Source organism: Anguilla anguilla, chromosome 17, assembly GCF_013347855.1.
Source record: "Anguilla anguilla isolate fAngAng1 chromosome 17, fAngAng1.pri, whole genome shotgun sequence".
Taxonomy (NCBI): Eukaryota; Metazoa; Chordata; class Actinopteri; order Anguilliformes; family Anguillidae; genus Anguilla; species Anguilla anguilla.
The window spans coordinates 32135712-32163145 of record NC_049217.1 but is presented as its reverse complement, the minus strand read 5'-3'; the positions used below and the strand labels follow the sequence as shown (position 1 = coordinate 32163145).

General features: G+C 47.4%; 1 protein-coding gene across 3 annotated transcripts in view; it reads right to left on the bottom strand.

Annotated features, from left to right (window-relative positions):
- igf2bp1 (insulin-like growth factor 2 mRNA binding protein 1) overlaps nucleotides 1-27434 on the bottom strand; it is a 56892-nt gene that overhangs the window by 15117 nt on the left and 14341 nt on the right. For 2 of the 3 annotated variants that reach the window (XM_035397327.1, XM_035397328.1), the window contains exon 3: nucleotides 395-443. In XM_035397327.1, the coding sequence (XP_035253218.1) occupies nucleotides 395-443 (49 nt within the window). Of the gene's footprint in view, nucleotides 1-394; nucleotides 444-23088; nucleotides 23157-27434 lie in introns of those variants that run through there. The other variant, XM_035397329.1, reaches the window with a different exon arrangement.

Below are 27434 nucleotides of genomic sequence, written 5' to 3'. Positions count from 1 at the left end.
TACACACAGAGCTGTGGGGCGTATTGGAAAGCTGTGAAGCTACCATCACACCGCCATGTCTGCGCTAAAACAGCACCGCAGAAATAAAGCAGAACGCTGTCACTGATGATCCCAGGACGTGACACAGCTAAAACGGAATCTTATCCACCCCCTCCCCCCCGCACAGCCACAGTCCCTGTAGTCATGTTGATCTGCACAGGTGGCAGTGTTCAGCGTGGCATCGCGCTCTACAGCCTTAACTCCGCAACGTGATGTAAAGCAGTCGTGTGGTACCTCTCTGGGTCAAGCTAGCGCGGGCTAGCGCAGGCTAGCGAGGGTTAGGGCAGGCTAGTGCAGGCTAGGGAGGGCTAGCCACCCGCACGGTGGAAACGGGATATTACTGTGCTATACTCACCTCCCATTGCAAGTGTGGTGGAATGTTTCTGATCTGCAGTTTTCTGGTCCTGGAATTTGGGGGGGGGGGGGGGGGGGTTGGGGGTGGAGAGGAGAGAAAGAAAGAGAGAGAGAGAGGGGGCACTCAGTAAGAATTCCCATGAAATCAATTCTTTTATCAGTTAACCTCATTCATTTCAAATAATATCATTAAGGGAAGAGGTTAATAAGGACATCAATAAGAACAGACCAAAGACTGTTTTTAAAAAATATATACATTTGCATTATCTTACATAAAATGGGGCTTCACGTTAATTGCATAAAATTACTTTTCAGAAAGTATACTCTAATTATTGCGGAATTGGAGACATGCCATTGGTCAAATTTCCACCCTGGTGCATCCTGATTGGACGTAAAGCCCAGTCCTGCCATGTATGGCCGACTTTGTGCCATATGAGGCATAGCTAGCAAGCTGGGCAGAGGCAGAACCCCACAGAACACCGCAGGTTTGCAGTCTAGATTGATAACAGATGTATCTTATTCCCAAAATGCAAGGCAGACAGAGCATCGCCCGGAGGAAGGGGGGAAAAGAGACACAGGCTATCATCACAACCAGTCCCTTCTATTGCTCTGTAGGCATGGTAACGGTGACTTTGTGTGCACACCACTAACTAAACTTAGTTCTGCACCGACCAAGATGATGAATCTGCAGTATGTGCCTTCCCCGCTGGTGAGGACCGAACCCACATAGAACCGCGCGTTTGCCTCACCGCCAAGGCCGCTAACACAGAGCCGCTAACACAGAGCTGCCCCACCACTAAGGCCGCTAACACAGAGCTGCCCCACCACTAAGGCCGCTAACACAGAGCCGCCCCACCACTAAGGCCGCTAACACAAAGCCGCTAACACAGAGCTGCCCCACCGCTAAGGCCGCTAACACAGAGCTGCCCCACCGCTAAGGCTGCTAACACAGAGCTGCCCCACCGCTAAGGCCGCTAACACAGAGCCGCTAACACAGAGCTGCCCCACCGCTAAGGCCGCTAACACAGAGCTGCCCCACCGCTAAGGCCGCTAACACAGAGCTGCCCCACCGCTAAGGCTGCTAACACAGAGCTGCCCCACCGCTAAGGCCGCTAACACAGAGCCTGCCCCATTGAAATAAGACACTGTCGGTGGCTGTAGTACACTACCAGCTGCCTTGGCACTCTCTCAAAAACATGAGCACCGGTGTCCTTTTCCCCAACTCAGAGTGGAGGGAAGGGGGTGTGGAGGGCAGGGAAGGGGGTGGGGAGGGCAGGGAAGGGGGTGGGGAGGGAAGGGGAGGGGGTGGGGAGGGCAGGGGGAGTGGAGGGAAGGGAAGGGGGTGGGGAGGGCAGGGGGTGTGGAGGGAAGGGAAGGGGGTGGGGAGGGAAGGGGAGGGAAGGGGAGGAGAGGCCGGTTGTGAGCGGAGTCTTGAATGAGTGGAGGAAGGCCAGTCACAGCACACCATTGCAGCAGACTCATTCACCACACATCTCTCCAATCAATTAACCAGCGACAGAGAGCCAACTGCACCAACCAATCAGCTTTTACAGGCTACTCGCATGCTGTGGTGATTGTGAATGTCATGTTTCTTGAGCAAATAAAGAAAATAGAATTTGAAAACTTAAGTTTATTTTTAAGTTAAACTTAAGCCAAGGAGTAAGAGAGGCGACAGAGAGAGAGAGACTGTGTGAAAGATAAAGTATGAGTCAGTGATTTCTATCTGCTTTCATATTTATCAATGATATCATCTGAACATGAATGCAGATTTCTTATGGCAGTAAAACTAAAACTGAACTGAGTCAGAGAGGAGCTGGGTTTGAGACTTTGCAGAAAGCTAAACTAAGGTGGACCACATGCATTTAGTTTTAACCAGAGAATTAAGAATACAAGATCCAGGAGCTGCTTTTTGTATTGGCACACTCTTTCCAGCAGTTCAACATGATTGTTTCTTCACCCACAGCTAACCAACTCAAATATTTCATGTCCCATTTTCTGTACAATAACAAAATTGCATCAGTATTTTCCTATTACGCCTGTTGATCATTTTAAAATATTTTGCCCATCAAAACACTCTTGCCGTATCACATGCTTTCAAAATATGAAATTACACATTCACCATTATGGTGGTTAATAATCAGATAGTTACCCCTCTTCTCTCCTCTCAGATAACATGATTGGCTTGATACAACTATGTATTTAGAGAAGCTATTCAGGTTAGAAATCTCGCTCAAGGGTGCAATCAACTCAAAAAACAAACCTACAGCGTTGGAGATGCCAGCCCAGGTCCTTAACCTCTACACTGTCACCTGAGGGTATGGCAGCTGAGAGTATCTGGAATGACTGGTTTGGCACCTGGATTATCCATGAAAAGTATCAGTCGCATGTGTTTATGTATATGCTTCACCTGGTTCCTTTGAAACACTCCCAACATTTCTAGGCAAGGGAGTCCAAATCCCTTTTCTGTGAACAATTCAGCTTCAAAATGCGGACTAACACTAAAATCATCTGACTGCAAAACTACTTTATATTTCAGAAACATTTTCTTGAGACGCATTATCAGACAACCTTTTTCTTTCTTTATCCTGTCACCTTCTTTATACCTCACTCACTCAGCGCAGCTCTATGCTACACAGGTGAGAGGATGTTAGCGCAGCTCTGTGCTACACCAGTGAGAGGAGGTTAGCGCAGCTCTGTGCTACACCAGTGAGAGGAGGTTAGCGCAGCTCTGTGCTACACCAGTGAGAGGAGGTTAGCGCAGCTCTGTGCTACACCAGTGAGAGGATGCTAGCGTAGCTCTGTGCTACACCAGTGAGAGGAGGTTAGCGTAGCTCTATGCTACACCAGTGAGAGGAGGTTAGCGCAGCTCTATGCTACACCAGTGAGAGGAGGTTAGCGTAGCTCTGTGCTACACCAGTGAGAGGAGGTTAGCGCAGCTCTATGCTACACCAGTGAGAGGAGGTTAGCGTAGCTCTATGCTACCAGTGAGAGGAGGTTAGCGCAGCTCTATGCTACCAGTGAGAGGAGGTTAGCGCAGCTCTGTGCTACACCAGTGAGAGGAGGTTAGCGTAGCTCTGTGCTACACCAGTGAGAGGAGGTTAGCGTAGCTCTATGCTACACCAGTGAGAGGAGGTTAGCGTAGCTCTGTGCTACACCAGTGAGAGGAGGTTAGCGCAGCTCTATGCTACACCAGTGAGAGGAGGTTAGCGTAGCTCTATGCTACCAGTGAGAGGAGGTTAGCGCAGCTCTATGCTACCAGTGAGAGGAGGTTAGCGCAGCTCTGTGCTACACCAGTGAGAGGAGGTTAGCGTAGCTCTATGCTACCAGTAAGAGGAGGTTAGCGCAGCTCTGTGCTACGCCAGTGAGTGGGGAGAATCTGAGGGGAAGTGCACCAGAACCTACATCTTAGAAAAGAAATAGGTGAAATTAAAAAAAAAAAAAACCAGGACACTGTGGGGCCGCCACACACCCATGTGTGACAGAGAGAGAATTACCTGACGAACGGTCACAGGGACTGCAAACTAAAACAACGCAGATGAAGAAAGGGAAACGGGACCCTGCGAGTGGAGGTGGATTTGCGAGAGGCTGTAAATGTTCGAGCGAGAGTGACATCTGGCTCCAGCCCTGCGGAGGGAGGCCTCGCCATCCCTGTGTGAGAATCGCGCTGCAGAGCGAGAGCGAGAGCAGGGGAGGGGGAGGGGGAGCGCGTGCGGGGGAGGGGGAGGGGGAGCGCGTGCGGGGGAGGGGGTGGGGGAGCGCGTGCAGGGGAGGGGGTGGGGGAGGGGGAGGGTGTGTGGGGGAGGGGGAGGGGATCTCAGTTCCACCGCCTGGGAAAGGGTTAAAGAAGAATTTACGGCATGCGGTTGCACCTTAATCCCCGACGACCTCTGAACCTTGTAAGCCACGCCCACCGGAGGCAGGAAATGGGGCCGACATCCCACCCCTCCTCCCCATCTCTATATCACACTTTCAAAGTCCACAATGCAGGCTGCCTACCGCTGAGTTCGCTTTGCGTATTTCGGGGGGGGCGCATGATCGCCACATGGCTGTTTCTGGCCACACTTTCAGCTCAAAGCATCGCCATTACCAGCCCTGCCGAGCCAGAGATCCACCAGCAGCTTCAGCTCATTTTCACACAAGCCTATGATACTGCTTTTTTGGGTGGGGGGGTGGGGGGGTGAGGGAGGGAGGGGTGGACAAATAGAACATGAGTGGGATATATATACTGGCTGGGGGCAGGTCTGGGGGGGGAGGCATGCAACAATGAGAAGGGAACCACAATGACATCGACCGCCCACCCCCCACCCCCAACTATCATCCCTTAATTAGCACAATCCTAAGAAATGTTCTTAGCCCCCCCTCCCCCCAGCACAGCTCCGAATGCTAACGTTCTAATTGGTGGATGCAGAGTTAGCGCCATAGCGAAGGGGGTGGGGACACACTGTCGTGGAAAGAGACTGTTGGTTGAGTCTCTGGTACAGGGATACCCTTCGTAATACACACAGATGCAGATTACGCAGAAACCCAGAAACAGCAATCACACATCCATTGCACACTAAATAAAACACACTAAATAAGCTGCACTTATTTGAATTGTGAATGAACCACATGCTGCTTAAGCAAATGTTTTGGGGCGAAATGTTCTCCTCTTGGAACCCTGGGTTTCTTGTACAAGCCGGTTGCTAGTTCAGGGTCAGAAGGCACAGGTTGGCTACAAACTGAATCCAACAGTAACGCGTCTTTCTTTTGAAGAGAGGGGCCCCCAGGGCTACGGACAGACAGGCTACATTTTTAAAACTTTTTTCCAGTCATTTATCAGACAGCCTTTTCCAGATAGACTTATACAGCTTACATTATTTTAAATACAATCCATTCACACAGCCGGATCTTTACTGGAGCAATTCAGGTGAAACGTCCGCGAATGAAACTTCTAACCTGGGAATCACACGCACAGCTCCCTGACCTGGGAATCACACACACTCCCCGACCTGGGAATCACACGCACTCCCTGACCTGGGAATCATACACACTCCCTGACCTGGGAATCACAAACACTCCCTGACCTGGGAATCACACGCACTCCCTGACCTGGGAATCACATGCACTCCCTGACCTGGGAATCACACGCACGGCTCCCTGACCTGGGAATCACACGCACGGCTCCCTGACCTGGGAATAACACGCACTCCCTGACCTGGGAATCACACGCACTCCCTGACCTGGGAATCACACGCACTCCCTGACCTGGGAATCACACGCACTCCCTGACCTGGGAATCACACACACTCCCCAACCTAGGAATCACACGCACGGCTCCCTGACCTGGGAATAACACGCACTCCCTAACCTGGGAATCACACGCACTCCCTGACCTGGGAATCACACGCACTCCCTGACCTGGGAATCACACGCACTCCCTGACCTGGGAATCACACGCACTCCCCGACCTAGGAATCACACGCACTCCCTGACCTGGGAATCACACACACTCCCTGACCTGGGAATCACACACACAGCTCCCTGACCTGGGAATCACACGCACTCCCTGACCTGGGAATCACACGCACTCCCTGACCTGGGAATCACACGCACTCCCTGACCTGGGAATCACACGCACTCCCCGACCTAGGAATCACACGCACTCCCTGACCTAGGAATCACACACACAGCTCCCTGACCTGGGAATCACACGCACTCCCTGACCTGGGAATCACACGCACTCCCTGACCTGGGAATCACTCCCTGACCTGGGAATCACACGCACGGCTCCCTGACCTGGGAATCACACGCACTCCCTGACCTGGGAATCACACACACTCCCTGACCTGGGAATCACACACACAGCTCCCTGACCTGGGAATCACACACACAGCTCCCTGACCTGGGAATCACACGCACTCCCTGACATGGGAATCACACGCACTCCCTGACCTGGGAATCACACGCACTCCCCGACCTGGGAATCACACGCACTCCCCGACCTAGGAATCACACGCACTCCCTGACCTAGGAATCACACACACAGCTCCCTGACCTGGGAATCACACGCACTCCCTGACCTGGGAATCACACACACTCCCTGACCTGGGAATCACACGCACTCCCTGACCTGGGAATCACACGCACGGCTCCCTGACCTGGGAATCACATGCACAGCTCCCTGACCTGGGAATCACACGCACTCCCTGACCAGGGAATCACACGCACTCCCTGACCTGGGAATCACACGCACGGCTCCCTGACTTGGGAATCACACGCACGGCTCCCTGACCTGGGAATCACACGCACGGCTCCCTGACCTGGGAATCACACGCACGGCTCCCTGACCTGGGAATCACACGCACGGCTCCCTGACCTGGGAATCACATGCACGGCTCCCTGACCTGGGAATCACACGCACTCCCTGACCATTAAAGCTAAACTAGCACCCAACTCAATGCTTAATGCATGCCGCCAGCACCTCAACCAAAGCTGCACCCCCCCCCCCCCCAACCAAAAAAACCCACCCTGACTGTGTTTGAAACTAGGGAAAAGAAAAGAGAGACACTGAAGGAGAACAGAGCAATGGGCCACTATGTCATTCAGACAGTTGCCTCCCCCCAGGGGTCAAAGGTGAACTTCCCTGAGGATGGGTGGGAAGAGATGACTGTGTGTGGGGACAGGGGAGGGGGTGCCATTGTCCTGGCAGATGAGGTTATTGATGAGACTAGGGTCGGGTTGGTGGGGGGAGTGGGGGGTGGGGAAGGTGGTGGGGGGTTGCGTTGGGCTTGGAATTTCAAAGTTTAGCTTCTTGATGAACACAATGGTGAAAGAAACAGAGCGGGGGGGGGGGGGGGGGCGCATTTGGGGACTGAGGAGGACGGGGCAACCGTTTGGGGACTGAGGAGGACGGGGCGACTGTTTGGGGACTGAAGCCAGAGTTCGGTCACCTTCCACAAACGCAGATTCTATCTGCCGCTCGATCACGGCACTGTTCCAGCTTCCACTGCCCTTACGGTTCAAACAAACTAACTGCTCTCCACCACCCCTCCCCCCCCCCCCCCCCCCCCCCTCCCCCTCCCCCTCCCCCTCCCCCTCCGCCTCCCCCTCCGCCTCGCTCAGAATGGTGGGGGTGTGTACTGTGAGCATTAAACCCCACCCTTCCCCACCCCTGCCACCCTGCTGCCTTCCCCTGCCTTATCACATCCCCCACCCCACACTGAGAACACACACACAGACGCATGCACACACAGACACACACACAGACGCATGTGAACACACACACGCACGCACACACACACACAGACGCATGCACATGCACACACACACACGCATGCACACACACACGCATGCACGCGCGCATACACACACAGACGCATGCACACACACACACACACAGACATACACAGACCCATGCACACACACACACACATCCACCCTGCCCCAAACACCTCACACACATACACACACACACACACACCACAACCACCGCCATCACCAGAATACACACATCCACTCTGCCCCAAACACCTCACACACACACACACACACACACACACACCACTGCCATCACCTGGTGTCTTTCCATTCACCAGAGACCCGGAAGCGAACCTAAACGAGCACTGTTTAATGAAACGAGAGCCATTCTCTTAGCCCGAGCAAGTTACACAGCTTTACCATTTTTATAAAGTATCCATTTATACAGTTAGGTATACACTGAAGCAATTCAGGTAAGGATCACTGCTCAAGAGTACAACAGCAGTGTCCTACCCAGGAATCGAACCTGAAAACCTGGTCACAAGACTAATTCCCAAACCCAAACACTACACTGCTGCCAGTGCTTCATTAAAAAAATGGGTTATAAAAAAGAAAACAATTATGTGTTAATGAGCCATCAGAAGAGCCATGTTCCTGCAGTGTGTGTACCTGCAGTACAGGGTTAGGGTTAGTAACCTGCAGTAACTCCAGACCGTCCACCTGCCATGTGACACCCAAAGGCAGGAGCTCAGACAGGAAGCCGAGCGCACACAGGAAGTGTCGGCACATTTCAGTTTGTCTTTTGTTCCATCTCCACTTCCTGTCTCATCTCCTTTCCTACCAGGCACAGCAGGGAGGCTGGGGGGTGGGCAAGAAAACTGAATTGAGAGGGAAAGAACAATAGGCTTCTAAAATGGTGAAACCTGTTCCGCCTCGTGTTCCTGTGAGCTTTCTGCAAGCACGCCTCCCCCCCCCCCGGCTCCGACCTCACTTCCTTTTGAAGGCGAGGGACGGTGTCCGCTTTCAGAAAGCACCACGTTGTGTTTCTGACACATGATTCGCAGCAAATCGGTTTGAATCGCACCGTTACCCAATCAGCTGAAAGGACCGATGTGCCGAGAACATCCCGTCGACTACGCCGCATAGATCAGATGCGTGGGCCGGCCACAGTACCCAAACGCTCTGAGAACCCTAACCCTAACTGCCCCACGGGCCGGCCACAGTACCCAAACGCTCTGAGAACCCTAACCCTAACTGCCCCACGGGCCGGCCACAGTACCCAAACGCTCTGAGAACCCTAACCCTAACCCTAACCCTAACCGCCCAACGGGCTGGCCACAGTACCCAAACGCTCTGAGAACCCTAACTGCCCCACGGGCCGGCCACAGTACCCAAACGCTCTGAGAACCCCAACCCTAACTGCCCCACGGGCCGGCCACAGTACCCAAATGCTCTGAGAACCCCAACCCTAACTGCCCCACGGGCCGGCCACAGTTCCCAAACGCTCTGAGAACCCTAACCCTAACCCTAACCCTAACCGCCCAACGGGCCGGCCACAGTACCCAAACGCTCTGACAACCCTAACCCTAACTGCCCCACGGGCCGGCCACAGTACCCAAACGCTCTGAGAACCCTAACCCTAACCGCCCCACGGGCCGGCCACAGTACCCAAACGCTCTGAGAACCCTAACCCTAACCCTAACCGCCCAACGGGCCGGCCACAGTACCCAAACGCTCTGACAACCCTAACCCTAACTGCCCCACGGGCCGGCCACAGTACCCAAACGCTCTGAGAACCCTAACCCTAACTGCCCCACGGGCCGGCCACAGTACCCAAACGCTCTGAGAACCCTAACCCTAACTGCCCCACGGGCCGGCCACAGTACCCAAACGCTCTGAGAACCCTAACCCTAACTGCCCCACGGGCCGGCCACAGTACCCAAACGCTCTGAGAACCCTAACCCTAACTGCCCCACGGGCCGGCCACAGTACCCAAACGCTCTGAGAACCCTAACCCTAACTGCCCCACGGGCCGGCCACAGTACCCAAACGCTCTGAGAACCCTAACCCTAACCCTAACCCTAACCGCCCAACGGGCTGGCCACAGTACCCAAACGCTCTGAGAACCCTAACCCTAACTGCCCCACGGGCCGGCCACAGTACCCAAACGCTCTGAGAACCCCAACCCTAACTGCCCCACGGGCCGGCCACAGTACCCAAATGCTCTGAGAACCCCAACCCTAACTGCCCCACGGGCCGGCCACAGTTCCCAAACGCTCTGAGAACCCTAACCCTAACCCTAACCCTAACCGCCCAACGGGCCGGCCACAGTACCCAAACGCTCTGACAACCCTAACCCTAACTGCCCCACGGGCCGGCCACAGTACCCAAACGCTCTGAGAACCCTAACCCTAACCGCCCCACGGGCCGGCCACAGTACCCAAACGCTCTGAGAACCCTAACCCTAACCCTAACCGCCCAACGGGCCGGCCACAGTACCCAAACGCTCTGACAACCCTAACCCTAACTGCCCCACGGGCCGGCCACAGTACCCAAACGCTCTGAGAACCCTAACCCTAACTGCCCCACGGGCCGGCCACAGTACCCAAACGCTCTGAGAACCCTAACCCTAACTGCCCCACGGGCCGGCCACAGTACCCAAACGCTCTGAGAACCCTAACCCTAACTGCCCCACGGGCCGGCCACAGTACCCAAACGCTCTGAGAACCCTAACCCTAACTGCCCCACGGGCCGGCCACAGTACCCAAACGCTCTGAGAACCCTAACCCTAACTGCCCCACGGGCCGGCCACTTGTGTGGGGGTGTTGCACTGAAATGATTTGGCAGCAGCGCTGCCAGGTGAAATCCCATCCCTCCCAGACTGGCAAAAATTATCAAATGGAAAGAACGTGGAAGGTGACACACCTGAAGTCGGCATATTCAATTAAAACAAGTGAACTAGGTACAAAGACACACCTGCAAATGTGGTATAAACACCCACCCTAAAGCAGCACTCACTCGTTCCTGATCGCCAAGATCAGTGCAGAAACAGCAGCGAAGCCTGATCGGCCAGCATGGGAATGATGCGTACACAACCGAAGGTGAATAGAACACCTGCAAGGTCACAGCTGAGGCTCAAATAAAGCCCCCTGCATTTAGCCCCCCCCTCCTCCTCGTACCAGTGGGGACAGTCCAGCAGCAGGAGGCCCAGACAGGTGGGTTGGGCAGGCTAGTGACGGGGAACGCCAAAGGGAAATAAGCAGAGCGAAAGTAAAGATAACTCAAAGCGCGTCCCATTATCTGAAACAGATGCCGTCACGTCCACCACTGCCCAGCCCCTTCGGGAAGATGAAGAGTCTGTCCCTGCAGCTTTATTCTGCCAAATATGTGCCTGAGCTTTAACGAGGGGGGGGGGGGGGGGCGCTGTGCAGTGTGGTGCTGGAATGACTGAGTGCTGGGCTTGTGAATATTTCATGCACTCGTGTATGTGCGAGAAAGTGTGCACACACGCGAGCAGCGAGGACGCACACCAGTAATCCCCAAAGACGCGCTGCTCGCGAGCAGCAAGTGTGCACGGGAAGGACAGGAGCTGCTCATGCGTAGACGAGGCTCCTTAAAAGATTAAAAATAGTGAGATCAGCACAGTTTAAAATGATCATGGAGGACAGAACCAATGCTCTTCTAATTCAGATATTTGAATTACTTTCCCGCTTTGTGGCAGAATTTTTAACACGGTGGAGAGTCATCGCTGCAGCTGGACAGCAGAAACCCTTCAGCAGTGTGTGAGACTGGGGGGGAGGGGCTTCAGCAACAGTAGGGTTACTAAGAGCACAATTCTGTTTTACTTTACAGATCAGATGAGACAAGCTCTGTGATGGTGGGTGGGTGTGTGTGTGTGTGTACGTGTGTGCATAAATATATACACAGTATATATGCATGCGTGCGTGTATGTGTGTGTGCATGTGTGCGTGTGTGTGGGCATGTATGCATGCATTTGCGCACCTTGCATGTGTGTGGCATGCATATGTGTGTGGGTGTGTGTGTCTGCATGTACACTGCGCACATGAGCATGTGTGTGTGTGTATGCGCACTGCGCACATGAGCATGTGTGTGTGTGTGTGTGTATGTACACTGCGCACATGAGCATGTGTGTGTGTGTGTGTATGCGCACTGCGCACATGCACGTGTGTGTGGGCGTGTGGGTGGGGGATGGGGGATGAGATCTTGCATGCTAGCTGTCTCTGAAAGGTTTAAGAGCCCGTCTCTCTCTGTGCGTGACTTTCACACACAGAAGCCCACTGACCTGTCTTTACCTGCTGGCTGCGGTACCTGAGATGAGCCACCGACAGGTAAAGACAGGTCAGTGGGCAGCTGCACAGCCGTGTACACGTCTAGAGTTCTGCCCATCCCGGCACCGGCAGCATTCTAACCTTTTTATTTGTACAAACAAGCAAAATAATAATAATAATAATTTTTAAAAATAAAAATAAAAAGGTAGCACTCTGCCAGTGCTGGGAAACGGTAACTCTAGACGGATACACACTTCTGCAGCACTTTGCAGTGCGTGAGATCCTGTCACTTAAAACGCAAGCCGCCATTTTGGGGTCACACGGGCACAGCGGCTGTAGATGCACAGATCGCAGGCACCCCCTTGTTTCAGAGAGGCCGCTCTCGCTCAGTGACCCTGCCTAACGTAGTCACCACTGGTGTGGTCAAGATTCCAGAGAGGGGGACCATGTCACTGCACCAAAAACCCGCACTTTATCTGGGCGTGCCACATGACAGCCCGGGATCATAGTCTAGACCAGTGACATGCTCGGTGTTTGTAATATAATGGCATTTTCTGAATCTGTTGGGGAATTTTAAAAAAACAGTCTAATGGCAGTAAAACACTCTTTTGCACCGATCTCCACAATCCAGCGAGAATAACCAAAAGGTCAAAGTTCGTCTGCACTTCACACTCCAAGGCGACCAACATAATGCCGATACTAGAGACGACGTAGAGATGGATTGCTTCAAACGTTGTTCAGATTAGTTAAATGGTTTAACATAGAATACTGCTTAATTGGCAAAATGACAGATAATTTCAATTCAAGCCCATTCATCTGATCATGTGTATATTTGAGCATCTAGGGCAAAAAGCAATTTTGCCTCCATTTTTTGTCCTTAACAATGTTCCCACCCGCTGCCCTGCACTACTGGACGGCGAACGTCGAAAGCGTTACTACCAGCAGAAGTTCACCCAACCCTGGAGTTTCACCCTCCTGCTCTCCCATTGGCTCTGCAGTTAACGATGGCCGACGGAATCCGGGGAGGTTACTTTGAAGTGCGTCGGTCCAGGACCAACTGGCAAAGCCCTAACCCTAACCCTAATCCTAAACTTAACCCTAACCCGTCACACGGCACTGCAATGCCTGCTGCCTGCTCGCTTATGGGAGGCTTAGTCTGGAGCTTTAATATGTTTCCTCTTAATCAAACCGGCGGAGTCATTAGCGCTTGCGTTAGCTCCAGAGCTAGTGCTAAGTTCCGATTCCATAAGGGATTCCCAACCCACGAGAAGAGCAGAATTCCACACACCATCATTCCCAAGCACTCCGGGCCACACACACACACAAAGAAAAGAGCGCAGAGTCAGGGTAGCTTTTGACAGATAATTAGACTCTGTTGACTGTACAGTTGTTTTGAGGAGAGAAAACGGTAGAGAGAGAGACAAACACAAGTATGACGTTTTCAAGACAAGCATTTGGGAAAAGGGGACCATGTGGGCAGGGTAAGGAAGATTCAGGGCTGGACCAAAAGGACAACAATTCATTTTTCAGCACTCAAGATACGAAGCTTCTGGTTGAATTGCTTGTGTAATAAACTGGAGACGAAACTTAACTGATAAAATCTGGCAACTAATCCCATAGCGCTGACTTCCAGGGACTCAAAACACTGCAATTGGGCTAACGGCGTGTCAGCCAACCCCAAGCATTAATCCTACACTGCAAGCCCAGGCGAGCCTCAGTCAAGCAGGCATGTTTAGCCAGCTTACAGTAAAAGGACAAGAATGTGTTTGGTGTAATGCTAACTCCAGACTGGGTGGCACGACCATGTGAACGCGGCCTCGATCCCTCGTGAGTAGAACCCGCCCTCCCGAGCAGAACCCGCCGCCGCGGCTGCGCGCAGGCGCTACGCAGAACCGGCGGAAAACGAGGCTCGCGTGAGCTCGGCACGCATCTGAAGGAAGTACGCAAATGGCCGCGTCGCTCGAGAGCTCAATACAGGCGAGGAGAAGAACCGCGGAGTTTAGACGGAGATTGTAGGGTTTGGTGGAGATAATGTGGAATAACAGAGAGGTACAAGGAGTGGCGGGGGGCGTGGGGGCAGGGTTTGACTTTTCAAAATGGCGTCATCAGCAGTGGGCGTTCTGTCTCCCAGGTTCTGCGGTACTTGCGGCTGCATAACCGAGCAGCTGACCGCTACGAGTCTGACCACATTCGAGAGAGTCTGACCACATTCGAGAGAGTCTGACCACGTTCTAGAGAGTCTGACCACGTTCTAGAGCAGTGGTGTCAAACTCATGCCATGGAGGGCCGTGTGTATGCAGGTTTTCATTCCAACCAATTAATGCTACCTTAATTGAGTCCAATTACTCATTCAGCCATATGCGTTTAACTGCATTGAAGCACAGAATATAAGAAAATTTTTATTTATACAATGCGGGTCACCATAGACGTCGGGTCACCATTGTGCACAAACCTGCATCCCTAATTCAGCAAATAATTTAACTAATTATATAATCAAGATCTGAGGCTGGAATGAAAACCTGCATACACACGGCCCTCCATGGCACGAGTTTGACACCACTGTTCTAGAGAGTCTGACCACATTCTAGAGAGTCTGACCATGTTCTAGAAAGTCTGACCACGTTCTAGAGAGTCTGACCACGTTCTAGAGAGTCTGACCACATTCTAGAGAGTCTGACCACATTCTACAGAGTCTGACCGTGCTCTAGCGAGCTTGGACCATACGGTCGCTGGGGGGTAACCCACACCACAGTGTTTGCACATGGCGATGAGCGCATCCTTTACTGCCTACACCCACAGTCTAAGTAATGGGCCCAATCCAGGTCAACCACCAATTTACCCAGGGTGCACTGCTGAAGGCCTGGGCTGCTGACCACACTGGAGGGTGTAAGCTGATTACGCCTAAAGAAACAGATTATGGACTCTGAACTGAATGAAAACACTGCCGGTAGTCCCAATAACCCACCGCACCACTGCAAGGCAGGAGACCACAAACAACTTAATACAAAAAAAATGAAAAGCACTTGATTGAGAAAAAAAATATACATAAAATTTTTGACAGAAACCAAGTGACTAAACCAAATGTTTAACATGTTGGAACAAACTATTGAGAAAGTCAGCACTTTTAGCCCCATAATGCACTGCCCTCCTCCCTCTTTCCCTCCCTTTTCATGTTTTCCCTTTAGAATTCCTGACTGGCCCATCCCCCTCTGGCCCATCCCCATTATGGGGTGAAAGGTCACTAAACAGAACAGAAAATCTAAAGACGCTGATGTGACGTTAACCCTTTGGGCGCCAGAGAGGAGCTTTGTCGGAACTGCAACAGCCAAAGCTGCGTTATCTCCACAGACTGGAAACGGACACTAGTAGCAGCACTGATTTATTTTACAGGCCAAAGCATTCCCAGCCTGGTGAGATGTGCCAGCATCTTGAACTGTTCTGGTCAAAACTGCAAAAGTTTCACAAATTAAAACCTCCAAGAATTCAGGTCCTTATCTCTCCAGGCCCCTGAATCTGAAATGCCAACCACAAACTTCCACCAGCATGTCTTCAGATGGGACCACAGGTTATATTACAATATGAGCTATGCACTGCTAATTACTGCATCAATATAAAATGTTGAGACAATCTGAATTCAAAGTCAATGAATTAGGTTTCTCCTGGGTAACAAAGTATTGCCATTAACCCTGACCTAAACCATACACTGCGGGTGACATGAATAAGACATGCTGTAGTTTCTTCAGTATCCAGTGGAAGACGTTGTGTTTTCCCTCCCTGCAGGCAGAGAAACACTGGAGAGACAAAAGAGCGGCAAGAAGCTTCTGGGCTTTTATTGATCATCTACTCTATCATCTATCACTCCAGTTTAAAGTGCCATTAACCCTTTGAAGCAAATTTTTTGGAATGTTTCATTTTTTTTTTTTCAAAATTCAGTCAGTGTTCCAGAACTCCACTGCTTTCAGTCACCAGCAGTGACTGCGACATCAGCATCAGAATGTTCAGTTAAGAACATATCAATCAGTGACCTCACTCCTTAAAGGGTAAACAGTCAAAGAACACTAAATAATACTTTGGACAGGAAACGATGTTCAACAAAACAACAATTTCTCAAAACCACGACAAGACCACTGCAGAACAATGTGGCATAAATAGCATGGAGAGTTACATAACTGCCGTACAGCAGAGCCAGCAGCTGCAGTAACTGCCTGGCCTGATCTATCATATTTAAAATAGTGATAAAAACCGATGGGAGGGAAAGAAATCATTAAGATACGATCAATGGCTGAACTGAAACATCAAACACATCTAAACAAACCCCCCCATAGCTCAGGCCAGAGGGAGAAAATAAAGCCCCCCCCTCCGTTAATCATGCAGGGAGGAGCGCAGATGGGACTGGGGGCAGCGGGGCATTCAGCGAGGGCATGCCCCCGCCCAGCGCCACGGGCATTCCTCATGGCACACTTCCCACAGGCCGTGGTAACAAGGGCTCTGCGGTTCCCGTGCCCTCCGCCCGCCGCGCGAGCCGTCCGCGTGGGCACGGGGGGCTCAAACGGCAAGTTTGGGGGGACACCGGACCAGCACACACCAGGGGGGCCACCAAACCGGCACACACCAGGGGGGCCACCAAACCGGCACACACCAGGGGGGCCACCAAACCGGCACACACCAGGGGGGCCACCAAACCGGCACACACCAGGGGGGACACCAAACCGGCACACACCAGGAGGGCCACCAAACCGGCACACACCAGGGGGGCCACCAAACCGGCACACACCAAGGGGGGCCACCAAACCGGCACTCACCAGGGGGGCCACCAAACCGGCACACACCTGGGGGGGAACCAAACCGGCACACACCTGGGCTCAGGGAGTCAGATCTGACGGGGCACATAGCCCACGTGCCTTTGGGTGGAAGCTTTAACACCAACTGCTCCAGAACCAAAAGTCAAACCCTCGATAAAACTGAACGAAAGACAAGACAATGTCAAGCCACCCCTAGACAAGGCAACAGCACTGAGAAAATGTGAAACGACTGAGAAAAAAACACAACTCTAAACCCGCACAACAATTGCTTTGTGTCTGACGCCTGGTATTGCAGAATCACTCAAAACCTGAGTGTTAAATTAAACACACTCCACTTCATCCTTTTCTTTTTATCTTTAAACTGATACATTTTTCTACATGCAAGCATTAGGACAGCTGGTGACTCATAGCAAATAGTAGCACAGATACACTAGACTGATCTGATATTATAATATAGAGTACAGAGATGGGCATGGAGGACTTCAGGGAGTTTCACAGAAAATAAAGATCCTTCACACTGTAAAAAAACAACCGTATGGCAAAGAGGCTGTTAAATATTTAATGGAAAAGTCAAGGTACCAGTCACCATAAGATCAGAAATATTTCATATATCATAACAAGGGGAGAAGTGCAAGAAAAGGTCCAAATTCTACCATGCTGGTGCGTATGTGAACAGGACAGGCGGGAGCAGATTAATTCAGCAGTGCTCTCCCCAGCATGCAGACAATCAGAGATTCAGCCTCTGAGGTCATCATCTCCGCTTCACATACAGCAGTTTGTCAGAAAGAGGAGTCCATCCAGAGAAAATGAGAATGTAACATCTCCGACGTGGCACATCATCTCTGGAGAACGGGTCAGGGCTAAATATTCTCTCCATGCAACACAAGGTGCAGGAGGGCAGTTATGGTCAGTAATCGATTAAAACTGACAAAATAAAAAACTCCAGAAAGAGAGGTCAAAATTAACTGACAAGAAAACTGTCTGTAATTAAGCAAACAGCCCAGGAAACAGGGGGAATGCTTCACCCGCCGCTGGAATAAAGATGTGCAGATTTCACTAAGAAGGACAGGACAGTTTACTAAAAGGGAGACAATTAGATTTTTTTTCTAGCGCAGGGGTCCTCAACCCTGGTCCAGGGGCACCCCTGTATGCTGGTTTTAGGTACAACCCGTCTCGAGATTAAAGCGGTTGAAAAAGGGTCAAAGTGCTAGTTTTATGTTTAGTTTTAAGTCTGGCTCATGAGCATTCACTTCATCTTTTATCATCTCCACAGATTTTCCACAAACAGTTTGGTTTCAATTACCAGTTTTCAGCATGTAGGACTCAGTAGATCTATCAAGTAAACGATACAAAATGCAACCTCACAAAAGGAAAGATTCACACCGAATCGTTTGCCACAACACATTACAGAAAAGGAAAGAGTTAGATGGCCGGACTGACCCGACTGATTAAAAGTCTTCTAATAAAATAATATGGAATATTAATTCTTTATGAAAATCTGTTTCTGGCACAATTTGGCATTAAGAATATAAAGCATACCTCACAAGCCATTAAATGTATCTTACTAAATGAAAAAATAATTCACAGGATTATACTTCAGCTATTGTGGCTGAATGAAAAGCAGTGTTTGCAGGCGCAGTCAGGGCTTCGAGCAGCTAACGCAGGGTCAGCCCAGACCATAAACCCTCTAAGGCTCCGGCGTCCCACTACTGTCATCAGTACACGTTTAACCATGAGCACGGCCACACACAGCTACCTCCTGTAAGACATGCTACACATTAGTGTATGTGAGTGTGTGTGTGTGTGTGAGTGTGAGCGTGTGCGTGTGTGTGTGTGTGAGTGTGAGTGTGAGCGTGTGTGCATGTGAGTGTGTGTGTGTGAGTGTGTGCGTGTGAGTGTGAGTTGTATGTGAGTGTGTGTGTGTGTGTGTGTGTGTGAGTTGTGTGTGAGTGTGAGTGTGTGTGTGAGTGTGAGTGTGTGCGTGTGTGCATGTGAGTGTGTGTGTGTGTGTGTGTGAGTGTGAGTGTGTGTGTGTGAGTGTGTGCGTGTGAGTGTGTGAGAATGTGTGTGTGTGTGCATGTGAGTGTGTGTGAGTGTGTGGGTATGTGAGTGTGTGTGCGTGTGTATATATGTGTGTGAGTTTGTGTGTGTGTGGGTGTGTGTGAGTGTATATACGTGTGTGAGTGTGAGTGTGTATATACGTGTGTGAGTGTGTGTGTGTGCGTGTGTGAGTGTGTATATACGTGTGAGTGTGTGTGTGTGTGTGTGTGTGAGTGTGAGTGTGTGTGTGTGTATATACGTGTGTGTATGTGAGTGTGTGCATGTATGAGTGTACATGCGTGTGTGCTTGTGTGTATGTGTACGTGAGTGTGTATGAGTGTGTGTGTGTGCGTGTGTGTATATGTGTGTGTGAGTTTGTGTGTGTGTGTGCTGTTCCTTTATGCCATCCTGCTGCTGATTCCCAACCCCCACCTTTCCAAAGTCCCTCACCCTTGTGAACCACCCCTCCCAAAACGGCCAGTGTTCTCCTTCATTCCCTCCCCGTCCCTCTCCAACGGTGTCACAAACAAGTGGCTCCGTTTGAACTCCTGTTTAATCAATTATCCTGCAGCTCCACATAGACCCTCTAGGTTTTACTGAACAAAATCCAGAGAAATCAAACACACTTCCAATTGGCTAACTGCCCGTGTTCAATGACTTCTTTAAAAAAATAAATAAAACCCTCCATTTCATAGGCTAATCGACTGGTAAAACAAAAATGCCTTAATGCTCATTTTATTGATACACTGGAATTTAATCAAAAAGTAAATAACAAATATGGCAAGGAAAAAAATCAGTTTCACACCTTTTACAAATATCATGAAGGGAATCATTCATCTGTGCATTGACTGAAGACTGAACCCTCTTGTTTTAAACCTGTTCAGCAAGACGAATGCAGTCTATTGACTAGGGACATTGAAATTGAATAAATCTAGGTCATTATAGTGATGAAGCAAACATCTACAAATTAATCTTAGGGTCTCAGCGAGATCTGAAGTCACTAATATCTCCCGACATCCTTCCACATAAAAAATAACAGGCAACACCGCAAAAAATAACTTTCAAGGGGCCCCTATCCGTTCAGTTTGGAGCCGATTCCGTTTCCTTCCCGAACCAAAGGAAGAGCGACCTGCTTAAACCGTCGCCAGTAATGGAAAATGGAATATGAATTGACGCGATCTCCCTACAGTATACCACGCGATTGATGGACAGCGCATCTCGGCTGGTTTTCCACGCGCTTATTATTCTGCACGCGGCAAGGCATTCTGCTCGTGAGAGCAGCGGTTTTGGAATGCCAAATAGGTCTGACGGAGACTAGCCGCCGTGCTCCGGTGAGCAACGCGGGTTTCTCGGCCGACACTAAAGCGCCCAGCGCCGCTGGCGGCTCCGCTGAGGAATGTCGCTCTCCTGCAGCAGCGAGTGTGGAAGGCAGGTTCTCTCCTGCATTGTTACGTCACCGGCTCCCCACCCATCCCTTCCTCCCCCCACTCGCTCTCGTGCACCGAATTCCACAGCTCCTAAAAGAAAAAAAAGAAGGGGAAAAAAACAGGGAAGCCACTGCCCACAAATTGGGAGAGGGGTTCCCTGCCATTTCTTCGATGGCTCGAGCTGATGGTTCCCAGCCACACAACTCGACCCCTGACCCCACGACTGGGTTTGAAATCCTCTTGTTGAGTTTAAAAGGGCCCGAGGGCAGTCAAGGGCAGGACTGCGCGGGTACAGCAAACAACTGGACCTTTAACGCGCTGAAGCTTAGAAGAGCTAAAATGGCCATTTTTGGGGGGGGGGACTTTGCTGAAGTGGGCTAGAGAGGCTCCGGTTGCAACCAAAGCACCAACAGAGGCATCAACCAGATTTTACTAGACCAGTTTAGCTACATATCTTAACGTTCAGATAAAGACCACAATAATGTTCATAAGACTGTACTACACATCTGCAACTAAATATTTGTACATTCATTTCATTTACATCTTTGTGAGGTAAGGGCCTGGAAAGTATTAATGCCAAGGATTACACAATTATTAAAAACAGAATACAGTTTTCTTGGAATAAAAACAAAGTCCGATAAATAATTGTTTAAAGAACAAAGCGGACTAAACCAAAATCATTCAAAACTGAACAAAACAGTGTAACCTTTTTTCTTTCACAAATTAGAAGTATCACCAGTACAGTTATTACTGACTATTGATTTTATAGTCAAAAATTCTGTACGGTTCGCGCAATTCCACGAATACACAATTTTCAGGTCGAGCGGGCTACGAAAATCACGCAAAAAAATAAATAAAAGGAACAGTATCGCAATGGTTTAAAAGCGCCAAACGGCAATTTATAAATGGCCAAAGCTTACGTTCAATGTACAAAATAGAAAAGCACAGCACACATTTCCTGAATTTTTTACATACGTCCAAATTAAAGTGTCACTTCTTTCAACATGCACCTACGCGGGACTAGAGAGAGAAATGTTCGTCACAGAAAGCTGCGTTTTTCCCTGTACTCTCGATTTCAAGAGCAGAGTGCATGCCCCTCGTAACTTTGTGTAGCACGCGAGGCAACTGCGCAAAAAAGTCTTTTACTACGCGGCCCTGCATGCATTTTTCGGACAATGCGCGCATGCTCGTTTGTCAGCGTGTATACATGCGTCAAGCCCGCATGAGGTGGGGTCGGTGCGGTGGGTGATGTAGAGAGAAATAGCGAGAAAAACAACTCTGGAATCCATTTACTGCCGAGGGGGATGTGCCTTCAGTCTGGGTCAAAGTTCACACTCCTTGTAGTAACGACCAGCCCCAGTAATGGGAAGATGGCAGCCAGCAAGCCTCCATTTTGTGTGATGTCAATAGAATGAGGTTAGCCCATATATATATATATATGGGCTAACATCACACACACACACACACACACATATATATATATATAACTAGTATGTTTTACATATATTGGAAATTAACCTTTACTTAAACAACTGTGATTGGTGAAATGAAATTTGTACTCATAATTCAGTTTTTAAAAATGCACAAAACCTGATCATCGGGACTATGAAGGATGTCAGACATGTTGGGAAATGGATTTTCCTCGTGCCCGCAAACGCGGCACTGCCATTCATCGCGCAGTTTGAAGATTCGACGGTGTTCAGTGAGCCTAATATATTCTTTCACACAAAATACGCTATATCATCGTACAGTTACAGGCCCAGTTTTGTTAGACTGAGAATACACAGAAGCACCTCGCTGTCGCTCCCTCCCCCTCCTTTCCCCGTCCCGTTCGCCATTTTGTGTACTGGGATAGAGGCAACATACCAAACTTACACTACCAGGCTACCTAAATGCACACTTGTTCATGAAGCAGCGGTATAAAATAATGGGTAAAATGAAAACGGCACACTGTAAATTCGTGTTCACATATACTTCAACAGTTGTAGCGAGTAAAGTGAATACATATAATATGGGCGTAGTTGTTCCATTTTATAAAATAAATAAATAATGTTAAAAAAGCTGTCGTTCACTAATCTCAGAAAACTGTTATGACAACATGGTCTAACGAAATTTGGTTACATAATTGTGTAGTGGTCGTAGCCTCACGTTGTCCCGATATCTTTCGAGATTTAAGACAAATGTGACATTTTCGTGCAGACTAAACCACAAGTTCGCTTTTCAATATGCACCACCTCTCAAATGCAAAGAAAAACAACTGTTTTCACCGTTATGCTGGCATACTGCCGAAAATGCACATTTAATGTTACGTGCAGGACACTATATGTAATTTCATTATCTCTTGCGTCAATGAGGAATAACTGTCAATCATACGAACAACATATAGGCCCTATTAACCAGGAGACAATACAAAATACGACAAACTAGCCTAATAAAGAGTGGAATTCGCTATTTAGAAATTGTTCCTGAAAATTGGTCTTCAATAATCCAGAAAAGCAGTTGTTCGCTCGGCCGCTTAATTACATATCCTTATAAAAACCTGTTTAAAACATTTAAAGTAGCTCCATTATTAATTTCTAAATATCTTTCCGTTTCCTTGATCAAGCAGTTCTATTTTCCACATTTTAAACCCAAAAGCATTTTTCCATAAAACTACTCAAAAACACGTTAATGGTGAATTTGTCAGCGTGACAACTGGGTATCAAAATCACATTTCCCGCAGACACAGGAAACCCTGAAACAAAAATGCAATACGTTCATCATAAGTTACAGTAACTGTGGTTCGCGGTGAAATAACATCACATTTTTCATAGTTAAGCTTACGTTAGCTTTCTGAATGAAACACTTTTTAAGATTTTCCTTCGTATTTTGTGTTAAGCCTTCAGTGTGAGTGGCACAGACCTGTATGTTACAACCATATGAGCGAGAGCGGCCATCTTTTTCTGACAACGCCCAATTATCACAATGAATCGCAGCCGCATGTGGTAGAACAGAACAATCTAGAAAACCAAGAATATTCAATATAAAGGATCCAGTATGCAACGGCAACGTCAGAACGTAATGCTTGAGGGGGCAGACTTAATTTTTTCCAGATGAATGAAACGTATATTTCGTGTAGGCCTGCTGCACTACCAAGCCATTTTTGTTTAAAGGTGTATGATTCATATAGGCTACCAAACAATGGTCATGTTCACAGATTGATTTCGTGGCATCTAACGCAACTGCCATTTTGTAACAAAGCGGAAGGGTTGAAACAGGCAGGCGGTTGGCATTCTAGGCTAGTTTAAACTGATGCAATCAAATATGTCTGGTTGACAGAAATGTGACAACCTATACATATTCCAATACAGAAAATACACTGAACACATTCAGTGGTATATTCTGGGGATAGTTACACGTTTGATACACATCAAAATAATGGCCAACAAATATAAATTATTTCTTTTTTGAAGCAGAGCAATAGCGACATACTAAAATTGAGCTACAGACGGTTAACAAAACTGGCATTCCCTTAAACTGCAAAACACTGGTCCAGAGACTTAGAAGTGCGAGCGAATATTCTCGTGCCTGTCGCTCCAAGTCATGCCGCGGTTACTCCAGAGCGCCTCCCCCAACCCGCTCTGCCCTTCCTAGCAAGCGGACCGCTGCTGCTTCTCAACTGCGCTGAGGGGGAAACCTAGCTTCATTCATAAAGTCAGTAAACTACTAGAGAGTACTACGGCTCCGTAAAAGAGGCGGCGCCCAGAGACACCGCGCCGTCCAATCAAGAGAGAGGCAGAGAGGAGCATGAGGGCGGGAGTGTGACGACGGCAAGCCAACACGCTTCACGTACACAGTAGTAGAGTCTCGAGCAGGGGTGTCCAGTTTTACCCGAAAAGGAGTGTGCGTGCAGGATTCGTTTTAGTTCAGCACTACGACAACTAATTCGACTAAATAACGAATCAGGGTCTTCAATCAAGACCTTGAGAAGCAGAATCGTGAGTACCAGTGCTGGACTAAAACAAAAACCTGCACCTTCACCGGCTTTTTCCGGATAATTTTAGACACCCCTGGTCAGGAGTAATAGTCGTGGTCGAACACAGCACTTCTCCAAACATGCTTCTTCTGATACTGCCAAATGCAACCATAAAATAAGCAAATGATACGTACTTTCGAGACCGTTTGAAAACTTATGTTGACTTTACACAGACTTGAAATTGTATTTTTAACTATTTTAATTTTAACAACCCCAACCTCTAGCAATTTGTATCACCATTCTCAAAAGATCAATGGAAAGTTTGCTTTTGAAGACAACAATACAGAAATCACTCCCAATGTAAACATACATTAAACTTTTAAAGAAAAAACAAACTCAAAACAAAATTGTTTCTTATTTGCAAAAGTTGTTATAATATCTTTAGAAATGTAAACTGTATTCAACTGTACATTCACATGCAAACATACATCATTTTATATTTATGGCAGCAATGTTTAAACAATAAAAAACTGCAGTCATTTGAAAACAGAAGCAACAAATAGAAATGAACCTTTCATTTCGTGTTAGGTTACATTTACCTGGTGTACACTGTACAGCATTATTTAATCAAAATTATACACACAATTAAACTTACTATACATTAATAAAGCATATTTGTTAATAAAGTCAATGTATGAATGCTTGGCACAGATCTCTTCCTAAGATAATGTGTAATTTGCCTTTTCCTTGAAAACTGTATCTACATACACAAGATACATTTAAAATACCAGTAAACATAGCAACATAAATATACTCACATTCAGAACTCACATGCATAAACACTAAAGGCAGCCAGTTTGAACCACACAACATATTCATAATTCTTTGCAGGAAAAAAAAATAATAGGCAGCTTCTATTTTTGAATCCATAAGGGAAAAATCTGCATCCACTGCCGGTTACTGATTTGTGTTTGTTTAAAAATTCTTTACAATTTATAGCAAAGCAAACCAAACACAAGTGAAAATACGGGACTTCATTTATTTTCTAATTTAAGGCTTTTAAAAAATAAATAAACAAACAAATAAATAAATAAATTAATTAATTAATTAATTTTAAAAAATCAACAATAAGAGTGAAGGATAAAAAGTGTAGTTAATAAAAGAGCTCCTGTAGCTCCACCAACCTTCATTCAACTACAAATGAGATCTGAATCAACTACTTTATTGAAATAACTACTTTATTTTTAAATTACATAATCAAATTCATTCTTGATAATAAATATTTATGTACAAAAATGTTGCATCTTGCCTGTTGAATCTTTGCTAACATTCAAGGTTGCGTAGGAAAGTTCTATTTGGCTAAATATTTTTCCAGTTAAGGTCCATCTCATTTCAAAGAATTAGTATGAAATAAAAAAATAACCATGTCAATCCACACATATAATTAAGACTTAAATATGTTGCTTAAAATGGAATCCTGACCAAATACAATATCAGTAAATTCACAGGTCACCTTGATAACTATCACAACTTGTACTGTCATATAGTGCCAGAAACAATTTGCTTTAATTTGTCGAAATTCAGGCAAAGCGCATGTTTGGTTAGACTGAGTCCAGCTCTTGCATCCACTGTGGGAAAGCTTTTAAAAATTGCTGTCATTTCCTTGTTTTCATTTCAACTTTTCTAATGAAAAAAACTGCTAGTACCACACAACTTCAAAAATGTAAAATTTCACTAAAAATTGCATTTTAAGGGACATGGGGAGGACCACAGACACAAGTTTACATGCATTTTCAGCTTAATATCATTTCCAGTTAATAGAAAAATAATGACAATAATTCTTAACTTGGCTCCATAATAACAAAATCAGAACCATCGCCATGTTCTCCTTTGTACTTCAAAGATGTTCATATACTTTCCAGACATGAAGTAGATCTAGCATATTTTGCAGTGAAGAATAACTCTTTGTTTCCACTGAAAAAAATATATTTGTAGGTTAAACACCCATAAACCAGAATTCATTCTGAGCCTTTGTTAAAAAAACAATGGTCTTTTGCAGTTCCTGGGTCATTATTCTTTTTTAAAAGTTATTTATGCCCTTTGCATTTCCACCCAGAAATATTCCTTTGGTTTAATTTTTAAATATTTATTCTGAGCCCTTAAAACATAAAAGCTCAAATAATGTACAGCAACATGCTAAAATGATACGTCCTGTGCACATTACACAAAACAGCTCAATACTTAGTAAATAATGAGATGTTTCAAAGTACAAAAGCTACCCGCTTCACATTCTGCTATTGAGAGAAGTTACACACCCAACCCATACTTCATTTCTGCTCAGCGCTTTTACAAATAAAGGTTTTTTTTTTGTTTAAATACATTTAAATAGACAAATCTTCATTGAAAATGTAATTCTGAATGTTATTTCACTTTTGCGAAACATTCATCTGACTTTATCAAATACATCAAAGTTGGCTAAACATTCCCTTTAAAATATAAAAGTTTACAAAAAAGGGAATAATGAGACATTTTTGTCTGGCTCAACTCCTTTTCTAACAGACTTGGATAAGTGTGAATTCAGTTGTCAATGACTTCTGCTGCAAGAACTCTGGAGGAGGGGGGCGGGGTTTCGTTCCCCAAGGCTATGATGTCACAGCTTGTGTTGTTTGGAATCAGTGAACCCCAAGGAGCTATGGAATACACAGAATATACTTCCATGCAGGGGGAAAGTGGGCAGCGAATCAGAAGCCTAACAAGCCCCCCTGCACGTTCCACTTAAAACACGTGTCCAAGCAATAGACTTCCCCTCTTGTGTATTTGGTTGTAAATAAACCCAGCCTCTAAAGGGTGTTTTGTATATCTATAAATTTAAACAGATACATTTAACTTCATTCCAACTGGAACAGTTTTTTTTTGTTTGGGAGAACCGCATATCCGCATCTTCATTTTGAGAATGTAGAAGAATTAATTATGTTAACTAAAGAGTAGAAATGACATTTTAATAGAGTTGTTTTATTTCAGTTTTACTTAATGTATTTGACTAATACTTACACTTGTGCTACCAAGTTAATGTGTAATATAATCAATCAATAAGGAATGCATTTCTGGATCTGAATTATTAGCATACTATTCCAATACTAAACCTACAGCCCTCTGTGCTACATACATTCATTTAAAAGCAAGAAGGCATGGCCTCTTTCACACCAGAAATATACTTTTACATTTTTTTCTTTAAAAAAATGAAACAATAACCAAAAAGAATCACAATTAGGCAATTCTACATAAGAAGCTT